The sequence below is a fragment of the Gopherus flavomarginatus genome, chromosome 5, assembly GCF_025201925.1.
Source record: "Gopherus flavomarginatus isolate rGopFla2 chromosome 5, rGopFla2.mat.asm, whole genome shotgun sequence".
In the NCBI taxonomy this organism is placed as follows: Eukaryota; Metazoa; Chordata; order Testudines; family Testudinidae; genus Gopherus; species Gopherus flavomarginatus.
The window spans coordinates 99,764,746-99,775,093 of record NC_066621.1 but is presented as its reverse complement, the minus strand read 5'-3'; the positions used below and the strand labels follow the sequence as shown (position 1 = coordinate 99,775,093).

Here is a 10,348-nt window from a genome sequence, read left to right as displayed (position 1 = left end):
TCAAACGGCAGCGGGAGCGGCGCGCAGCTAGAGCGGTGTGTGTCGCTGTTACCTCTCGCTGCCCCGCGAGCCGGCGCCCGGTCCGGGGCTCCTTCGTTCCCGCTCTGTGCAGCGCGGGGGGCGGGTCAGGCTCGGGTGGGGGCGGGGAGGCGCTTTCCTCGAGTCCGACACGCGCGGGCATCGGCTGCGAAGCGAAACGGTCGGAGCGGCCGAGCCCCCCGGAACGTCCCCTGGGTCTTCCAGACGCTGGCTGGGCTGCTCGGGGACGCAGCTCCCGGCCTCAGTACGTCCTTCCTGTGTCCCCCCGGGCGTCCGGGCGCGCGCTGCGGAGACCCGCCGGCCATGGAGAACGAACATTCCAGGATCCCGGTCTACAGCTTCCATCACCCCACAGCGCTCTCCCGTGGCGTCCCCACAGGTCAGTGACACGGCGCGGGATGTCTCGGCTTCATCCGGTCCCCGCGGTGCTGCTGATCGTCCTCGGCCTCCCTTCTTTCCTTAGAGTAAGGGTGCGCCAACAGAGCCTTTTGAGCCGCAGCGAAGTGTCCTTGCCTACTTCTGCATACCTGCGGTCTCTTAGATCCTGAAACACGAATATGTTACATTTGCAAATGCCTCTCCTGGAATTGACACCTTCTCATCTATTGTTGGGAGTGGACCACATCCAGCCTGATCCAATTGGCCCTGCCAACACTGGTTCTCCACTTGCAGAGGTACTCCCTTCTCTTCATGTGTCATTACTATGGCACTTTTCCAAGACCCCTCTTTTTCATTGGCGGAGCATCTGTTTGTGTCTCAAAACCCTTTGGTTTTTTGTAAAACATAAGGTGGGAGAAGGTGTGCTAGAAGAGTCCATTTTTATTTTATTATTTATTGCAAAGTAGGTTGGTGGGAAAGAATACAACCCCTTCCATTTTTAGGAGTAAAATGGCTCAGAGGTACTTGATTTTTCAGAAGGCTGATGAGAGATGGCATTCAGTGGCTTTTGGATGCAGAGGGTGACATAGGTCTTAACTTTCTAGAGTATTAACTTTGTTCTCTAAAGAATCAGGGATAAATGCTCATCAATATCTTTTAGTAAAACCATGAGTATCATGGGTGTTTTAATTTGCAGGATGGTTTTAATCTTATTAATAACAATTATAGTTCATCCAATATTAAACCCTGTAATTATTCTGCATCCTCAACTATAAAAGAGATGAATAGAAAACTCTTAGCATGCCATCCTCATGTGTTCGTAATCTCTTGAAACTTGTATTTTGGGCAGAAACTCTCCATGCTTGGCCTTCTAGGTTTGTCTTCATTCCCTGTGTTTTTAATTTGTTTGTGCGATAACAAATGTGTGTTAACTATCTCTGTAAAAACATAGTGGAGCCAAGGCATGTTAGTTTTGCTACTGGATTAACTAGGTGAGATCAGTCCCAGGAGGGCATATATTGCTGACCTCACAGCTCCGCTTTGGATTTTACAGCAAGATAGCTATCACACATTTGTTATTTTGCTGTTCTTTTTTAAAATCAGTTTGCATCATTGCTGAGCTTTTTCAAAAATTCTCCTACTGTTGGTGTAGTACTGGTGCAACTCACAGTGCAAGCAATACTGGTAGAGCCAGCGTAAGCCAGGCACAGTCATCTTAACCACAGTTTTGCCTAACTTTGCTCAGAGGAGGTCAAAACAATACCCTGGCCAAAACCCATGTGTGGCTGCTCTACATTAATGCTCCTATTGTTAGCCTGTAGCTGTACTTCCAAAACTGCTTGGTGTGAACAAGGCTCTACGTAATTAGTGGAAATATCAGATGTTAAAGAGTGGCCAGATCATCATGACATACAGTCTGACTGTATATTCAGAGAACAAGCTTTCTCATGACCTTGCGTGACATTCATCTTAATGTTAGAAGTCTGTAGTTGGTTAAGCAACATCAAATTAGATCTTCTAACCCTGAAAGTGTTAAATAGATCTGTTCTTCATTCAACACTGAACAACTTTTGCTATCAAAGCAGTGTTCATGTACCTGTCTGATGCTGAAATGACTGTCTGAGTCATTAAACCTGGGTGTCAAGCCATCCCATCCAGTGCTGGAATGGTAAACTACATTCTAAAATTGCTTACCATACCCCATCCAGGGCTTAAGTAACATAAATTTTTCATTCTGAGCCTGTATTTTGTTCATAATTTGGAGACTGTAGGGATGGGATGCAGCATGCTACTTAGTCATCATTGCTTCGCATCTTGCTAGAGTGAGATGTTAACATACAAGTGATTCCTCCAAAGTTCAAGATTTCTTTGCTAATGTGGAAGTTGGAGGACTATTTTCTCTTGTTAATTCCTCAAATTGTTCGGTGACACTTGTATCTTGTTGCAGACACACAGACGCCATTTCCATCGAAGAAACAACGTATCAACAAAACAGTTGAGCCAGAATTCAGCAAAGATCCCAATTTCACTTTTAGCTCAAATGTTCCAGAGGATGGTGTCTTCAAAGCCAAAAACCAAGGGTAAATGGAAAATACATGCACTGACAAACTTCAGGTTTTTGGTAATCTAAAAATGTCCAAAAGGTACCCCAGTGAGTAGCAAAAAATATGCATAGAAAACCAGGCTTTTGTAAAAGTTTTTGTTGGTTTGGCAAAATGCTACATGCTTTGATAGTAATACATCTACCTTTTTAGTCTCTGTAGGTCTACCAAGAAAGCAGAGCCTCTTTCTAAAAAGACAGCAACAACTGCACGAGGGTAAGTTGGTGCAAAAAATTCCCTATCTCAAATAGTACTAGTAGCTCTTCTGATGAGACCCAGCCTTGTATGCAATGAACAGTATGGTCTAATTCATGTGCTGATGGCCAACAATAAACTCAGGATACATGAAGCCCAAAACACTCCAGTAGTTAGTTCACTGCGCACTCCATCTTTGAAGAGAGGAAGCTACACTACTGCAGGTGCACTGAACATTGTCTGACACTTCCCTGGCGGAAGCATGTCTTAACCATATGCTTAGCTGAATACTAACCATAAACTGGCATCTGTTAAATCCTCGGTGATGTGTGACTCTTGACAGACCCCTGAGCCGATACAGACTGGAGACAGAGCTAAAGACAAAGAACCAGTTGTTGGAAATAGCCAAACAGCAACTGCACTCAAAGCTGGCAGGAGCACAGGTAAAAAGCAATACTTGGCTGATCATCTTGTTAGAAGATTATCTGGTAATACTTTTAAGAGCTGTGTGGGGAATAATGCTGTGGCTCATGGAGTCCAAATAAGATCTCTTCTGTTCCCATAAAACCAACGAGAAGTTCTGTTCAGATGTACCACACTCCCAATTTACTTGTTTAAAGCTGTGACTGAAGCCTGCTATTAGGTCTAGTATGTGGAATAGAAGGCAATGAGTTTGTCAAGATTCAGAGCTAGCTGCACCTCTGTCCCCTCTTGATCTTTCTAGCTTTTAGGCCTTGATCCTTCACATCTCAGGCAAAATCACATGATTCTTCCACTCTTAGACCAGGCTATAGGCTACAGTACCAAATGGGACTACTCAGTAGGTCTAACTGGATTTGGGTACCTGCAGTTCTTCTCTTCAGGAGCTGTGACCAGTGGTGAACACAGTGACACAAAACAGCCTTCTTTTAAAGTGTTCTTAAATCTGAACAGCGGGAACACAGCATAAGAATACTCCTGGGATATTCTGTGCCAAAAAACTAAAAATTCTGCATACAATATTTTAAAATTTTGCAGATTTTATTTGTCAAAATAACACTACATAATCACGCCAGTTTCAATTATTTTGGTAACTTATTTCAAAATACTTGTCAGCAAATATGCCTGTAACAATACCGTTAAAGAAACCACTATAACAACCCAGTGTCCTATTTCTCTGCCCCCTTCCTCCCCCAGAGCCTAGCTGGGAGGCCAGACACCCACAACCCCTCCCCATCACAGCCCAGCTGTGGTTGTCATCTCCCCCCTGCCCACCAATACACCCTTCCCCTCCTCCCCCCTAGAGTCCAGTTGCAGGGTCCACCTGCCCCAGATACCTGCACCACCACACAAACACCGCGCGCAGACACCTGCCCCTCTCCCCTCCAGAGCCCAGGGATCCAGTGGGAGAAACAGCCTGATACTAGCTCCCAAGCTTGTGTAGAGTTTCCTGTGTGCCATGTCTCCTTCCCTCCGGGCATGCAGGGAACTGCAGCTGCTGGGAATCCTCTAGCTCAAGGGTAGGCAACCTATGGCACGTGCGCTGAAGGGGGGCACACGAGCTGATTTTCAGTGGCACTCTCACTGCCTGGGTCCTGGCCACCAGTCCAGGGGGCTCTGCATATTAATTTAATTTTTAAATGAAACTTCTTAAACATTTTAAAAATCTTATTTCCTTTACATAACAACAATAGTTTAGTGGCACGCAAAACCTTAAATTAGAAGGTCTCTTTCTATAAGTTTATAATATATAACTAAACTATTGTTGTATGTAAAGGAAATAAGGATTTTTAAATGTTTAAGAAGCCCTTCCCCCAGCCATTTCTTCTGTGTGAGAACTGGACTCTGCTGGGTCCAACGGCCTCTAGTGGCAGCCAGCAGCACTGTAGCCCAATTCTGTGGGAGAAAAGGAAATTCTGCACACACAACATTAATTTAGTTAATTTCTGTGAAATTCTGCATGATGCAGAATTCCCCCAGGAGTAAAACAAAACATTTTAATTATTAAATTATCAGATTTATTAAAACAAAAGTCGTTTTACCTAAAAGCTTAAATAGGCCTATATTACCCTAGACGCCCTGACCTCTTGGGGAGCAGTCTGTTGCCTACACTCAATAGTTTCTGCTTCAGTCTCTCCCTCTTACTCTGACCCTTAACATTTTGACTTCCTCCACAGCATGGCCAGGTCTACACTATGAAATCTTGTCAGCAAAGCTATGCCCGTCAGGGTTATGAAGAGCTTTGCCAGCAAAACCCCTTAGTGCAAATGCAGTTGTACCAACAAAACTGGGCTTCTGCTGGTATAGCTTATTTCTCAGCAGGGCAGGGGGGCAGTGCTTGAGTAAGCTATACCAGAAAAAGTGTGGTTTTACTTGTATAAGCTGTGTCTATATTAGGAATGCTTTGCTGGTAAAATATGCTGGTATAGCTATTACCAGCCAAGTGCTCCTACTGTAGACCTGGTCTTTCTGTTTCTAAATCCTTAGGTTTTGCTTTCTCCTCGTAGGACTGAGACATTCCTGGATAAACCTGTTTTAGCAAGTCAATAAGGGGTCTAGCCGGCACTTCAGAACAAATAACTCCAGCACTGTTCATCAAGTGGTTGCTGAGGGGCAAGATTTACTGCCCTCTCCCCCCCCCCCCCCCGTTCCCTTGGGATGCATTTAATTAGCAACATTGTTAGGAATTAACACATGCCTACAGTAATCGAATCAAGAGAATTATTACAGGCAGCTCCAAATCTGTCAGTATTAAAAAGTGGTGAGCACTAAATCAGTGTCCAAGAACTTATCGCCAATGTATTGGGAGCAGGTATGGCTGCTAATTGGGAAGAAGATGGGAGGGAACAGGAAGAATCTTTTTAGGGGCTCTATTGACTTCTAACTTGTGTGGTATTGATAGGGCACTATAAAAGACTTGAGAGAAAAGAATGAAGTCCTGGAAGAAGAAGTTCAAAAGCTGAAAAAATTTCAAGACAACTGTATGGTGATTTTAGAAAGCAGAAATATTGATCCAGGTAAGAACCAACTATTTCAGTTCTGAGCATAAGATGGGGAGCTAGCCCCCATCTCTACCCATTATGATAACTTGTACCCCGATTCTTCAGGTGTGACCTTTTTGTTGTAACCAAGGAGCTCATGTGACATTCATTCTTGATTTCAGTGTAGCAGAGATTTTGGCATAACAATAATCACTCTGGGCTGAAAGGGAGAAGTTGTTCCATCTGGCTCTCTGCTTACTACAGAAGAACCAGACTCACAACTCCCCAGAATACTTGATTTGCTCGTAATGTAAGTTTAGAGGCTGATTCTGCAATCAAGTGACTTAATACTGTGGGTGAAGGTGAAGTCTAACAGCTAGTGGGGAATCATATGGGTAACTACTAAAGAAACTTATGAAAGTATTTATAAACCAGTTACAGACAATGAAATCTTGGAGGAAGAAGATATGAAGGAGTGTCAGAAGCAGACAATGGTGAGAACTTGTCAGAGTGGAAATGGGTTAAACAGACTGTTTACTAGAAGTTTAAATTGATAATAGACACAATTGCTGTGTGCTGCAGAATCTGGATAAACTAGATGTTTGGACTTTTTCTTTAGTTGCTGACAGAGAAGCTTAAAGAAGAACTGAGACTATTCAGCCAAATGGCTGCAAAACAGGAAGAGCTTCTGGTAAGACAACCTTTTCCTTCATCCCAAACCAGGCAATTGAATATCTGGAGTTAGCTGAAATTCTGAACTTCAGTTTTCCTGGGTTCTCTTCAAGCAAACTAATGTACTGTAGCAGGCCTTTTACCTTGCCTCCTGTCTTCAGTTCTAAATATGCATGTCGTAAGGACATTCTGGGTGGTATTAAGTTTCCAAAGAGATGGGAAGGTATTACAGTTAAAATCAGTCATGTCACTGATATTAACAGCCAATTTAACTTGGAAGATCCAGTATAATCAAGGATAATCAGGATTAAGTGTAGTCAGAACTGGAATGAGAGGCCGCCAAGTGAGAATGAAGGGTGCATCAGGACACTAATGATTCTGAAAATAGCAGTGAACCAGTGTTGCAGAATGGTGGGAAAGCATGGCAGCAATGTTCTGGAAGTGCAAATTTACATATGTGCTGAGACGTTTCTGCTACTTAGGGTCACTAGAGATCGCATGATCCTATTCACAACGGATGATGCATTAGACTTCATGGGGGAAAAAGGATGGTCTAGTAGTTAGGGCACTAGCCTGGAACTCTGACTTGGGTCCAACTCTCTGCTGTGCCACAGACTTCCTGTGTGACCTTGGACATGTCATTTGGTCTGTATGCCTCACTTTCCAATCTGTACAACAAGGAGAACAGTACTTACCTTCCTTATGGGGGTCTTAAAAATAAATTAGGTTGCCAAGTGTCAGATGCTACAATAATGCCCATATAACTATCACAGGTAGCATCCTAGCCAAATTTCAGCTATGTATCAGTGTTTCAGAAGTGGCTCTTCGGGGTGAGAACTTCTACTATGCCAGCTAGCATGGTAAATTCAGAATACCGGAGATTCCTTAAACCGTGGTCTTTACTGAATTAACTTTGATTCAGTTGGATGAAGACAACAAAACAATGCTTAGTTGTGCTCTCACTTGATCAGCGAGAGTTTTGAAGTTACCAAGGGCTGAGCTTGAACAGGATGTCTCAGTAAGAAATTGATGCCTTGGGAAGGGGCTGACAAGAAATAGGTCTTGAAGCAAAGTGGTCTTCTTGGTGTGGCTTGACTTAAGTTTGTGTGCTTTTAGCTCTGCCACCTCTGTGAAGTCATACATATTTGTAACAGTCCCTACTGTGCACTAACTTGGTCTTTCCATATAGACAGCAACAGCTATGTGGAAACTGGCAGAGAATGACCGGAACAATTTCCTGGAGAAGCAGACATCCTTTCAGAGAGAAACAGAAGAGTATGCTGCCATTGTTGGTCAGGTGGAGCTCCTCTTGGACACATGAGGAGTAAGGACTAATCCATGTCATGTTTGTGCCCTTATCAGCTTCTCATGACATATGTGACTCTGATCCAGGACCATAGTTTACTGTAAACAAAGGAATTAAAGGTTACTGATGGGTCACAGAGACTTAAATGGACGGATAAATGTAATAGAGATGTATTAAAGTTATTCTACCATAGGAGGGTCCCCTTCATAGCATAACTATATATATATATACTTTTTTACTCTTTTGTAAACGTGATCTATTAAAAAAAATCTTTTCAACCTTTGTGAATTTAGGTGTATTGCTTAGACATATCTTAAGCTGTAAAATTGATTTGTCTTGAGGGGGGGAAATAACCTTACTTAGGCTTATTTTAATGCCTGCCTTTTATTACTCAAGTGTACTTTTATATTTCTAGTAAACATTGTATTACCCGTAACTCAGGTGTGGATTAAGTGGAGTGAAACTATAATCACTTTTCCTAACCCGCTGTTCGTGCTCTCCTAGCTCATTTCCAACCCTCCCCATTCCCTTCTGAATACTTGGCTGTACCTGCCAGCAGCAGCTTTCCCCCCAAGCAGCTGCAGGAAATTGGTGTGATGGGTTAGGCTCCAGGCTGGGTCGGGGTCTCGCTGTGCACTGCCCGCCCCGTCTCATCCCAGAGCAAGCTGCGCTTCACCTGCAGGGGGCGGGCCAGGGCGTGGGCCTGCGATGGAGCGAGACACATCCCAAGTGCTGCCTGCTTTGGTCGTTGTGATGCGGGGTTCTCCCGGGGCCCGCCAGCTCTCGCAGCTAGGCTGGGGCCGTCTGACTGCCCTGCCCTCTGATTGGCCAATGGGTGGGGGCGCGGGGGCCACGTGACCAGCTTTAGCGTAGGCCCGGGCAGAGATGGCGGCGGTGCTGGGGAAAGCGGCGGCAGTGGGCAGAGCCCGGCGCCGCCTGCTGCTGGGGCTGGTGCGGCGGGGCTGCGCCGGGGTCGCGGTGGATGACACGGTCAATGGGCTGAGCGAGGAGCAGCGGCAGGTACAGCGGTGCCGTCCCCGAGAGCCTTGGGCGCGTCCGGCCAGCGGGCTGCCTGCTGCTCCGGGGCCGAGCCCTGGGGCGCGGACACCCGCCGCTCACCTGCAGCGGGGCTCGCACGGCGGTGTCCCCCCCCGTCCCCTCAGTCCCGCCTGCTGCGCTCTGGTGTCAGCCCAGCTGGGTCCACTGCGCCGGCCCCCTGCTGCCTGTGTGTCACGTGCAGCTTTCCTGGCGTGTCCAGCTACCCGGGGGGCTTGTCCGCACCGCTTGTGTCCCCCCTTCTGCAAAGCGCCAGTGTCCAGCGGCGCTGCAGCACCCCACCGCTGTGCGTTCGGCTGGGCTTTGGTAAAGGGGGACTGGAGCCGCTGGCCCGGATCTCTTCCCCCTCCTCCCACACGCCTAAAAAGCTACTTAGCGGCGACAGGGTCCTGGCGGAGGGAGGAAGGGAGAGATGTAATAGAGACAGCTCTTGCGGAGCATAGCGCCCTCCACAAGGAAACCAGGTTGCTTCGAGGGAGGGCTCCAGACCTTTACCCTTGAAACTGACCTAAACTACTGGTCTTAGGCCTTCCTTGGCTTTCAGTGCTGGGGAGGAGGGAGTGTTCAAACCTTGCACTTTGATTGGTGGCTGGTGTCAGTGTAAGTGTCGCCCTCCCACCCCCGAATTAAATTACAAAACAACAGATTGGTGATGAAGGTGACTAGTAAAAGTCATTAGCCTTGCCAGTTTCCATCTGTACCAAAGTTACTAGAGATGACATGGATCCGACAAAGTGGGTATTCACCCACGAAAGCTCATGCTCCAATACATTTGTTAGTCTATAAGGTGCCACAGAACTCTGCTGCTTTTAGAGATCACAAGTCATTATCATTCTAGTTGTTTCAGCAATGAGTTTGCTGTTCTCAACCTCTGTCTAAGTAGACAAGGAACTTTCTAGCCTAGCGCTTGGGCGACCCAGGTTCAATTCCTTGCTCTGCTACAAACCTCCTATGTGGCCCTGGGCAAGTCTCTTACCCTCTCTGTGTCTTGGTTCCCATCTGAAAAAATGGATATTATAGTACTTCCCTACTTCACAGGGGCACTGTGAGGTTAAATACAGTTAAGGTTGTGAATCACTCTCCTGTGGTGTTATTACTGGCTTTATAAGAATGTAAATATCTTGTTTATATGCATGCTTATTACAGGCTTCAGTGCATTATAAAAATATATCTAGGAGGCTCTGCCTGGTGGGCACTGCTTTGCCATAGTCTCTGTGCATCAGCTGTCAAACTTTCTTGACAGAAAAGGTGGGGAAGGAACTGCTTTGCTGGAAATAATCCAGCTACAAAACCCCCCAAATAGTGTCCCCTTTTCCATTTTAGTGTAAGACTGTCACTTGCAGGTTAATGATTCAAAGCCAACCCTATTATTAACTTCTCTTAAAAGGCCTTTGGGGTTTTGTTTTTGTCCTATCACCTGAAACTCAGAGCTGCTTGATTTCACTGTGCTCTCTTGCAGGGCCGGCTTTAGGAAGTGCGGGGCCCAATTCAAACATTTTTGGTGGGGCCCCAGCAGGGATGACTGAAAAAAAAAACATGTAAAAAAAAGCCTTTCCTTTCTTAGCAACTGGTTCCCTATAAAAAGTTCTGCCACAGTATGTATTTTTTGTACCAATAGGGTTACCATATGTCTGTATTTT

General features: G+C 45.7%; 2 protein-coding genes across 4 annotated transcripts in view; both read left to right on the top strand.

Moving 5' to 3' along the window:
* KNSTRN (kinetochore localized astrin (SPAG5) binding protein) lies at nucleotides 1–7,862 on the top strand. The gene is made up of 8 exons (XM_050954881.1): nucleotides 1–418; nucleotides 2,366–2,498; nucleotides 2,673–2,735; nucleotides 3,058–3,157; nucleotides 5,596–5,710; nucleotides 6,110–6,168; nucleotides 6,294–6,365; nucleotides 7,536–7,862. The coding sequence occupies exons 1-8, from the start codon at nucleotides 343–345 to the stop codon at nucleotides 7,665–7,667; spliced, it is 750 nt and encodes a 249-aa protein (XP_050810838.1). The 5' UTR covers nucleotides 1–342; the 3' UTR covers nucleotides 7,668–7,862.
* Nucleotides 7,863–8,527: 665 nt separating this feature from the next.
* Nucleotides 8,528–10,348, top strand: part of IVD (isovaleryl-CoA dehydrogenase) — a 29,993-nt gene continuing 28,172 nt past the window's right edge. For 2 of the 3 annotated variants that reach the window (XM_050954852.1, XM_050954851.1), the window contains exon 1: nucleotides 8,528–8,672. In XM_050954852.1, the coding sequence (XP_050810809.1) occupies nucleotides 8,538–8,672 (135 nt within the window). In that variant the 5' untranslated portion in view covers nucleotides 8,528–8,537. Of the gene's footprint in view, nucleotides 8,673–10,167; nucleotides 10,304–10,348 lie in introns of all 3 variants that reach the window. The other variant, XM_050954853.1, reaches the window with a different exon arrangement.

Coding starts and splice junctions, on each gene's coding strand:
- KNSTRN (XM_050954881.1), top strand. CDS start 343: ATGGAGAACGAACATTCCAGGATCCCGGTCTACAGCTTCCATCACCCC. Junction 2,499..2,672: donor TTCAAAGCCAAAAACCAAGG/GTAAATGGAAAA, acceptor CTACCTTTTTAG/TCTCTGTAGGTCTACCAAGA. Junction 3,158..5,595: donor CAAAGCTGGCAGGAGCACAG/GTAAAAAGCAAT, acceptor TGGTATTGATAG/GGCACTATAAAAGACTTGAG.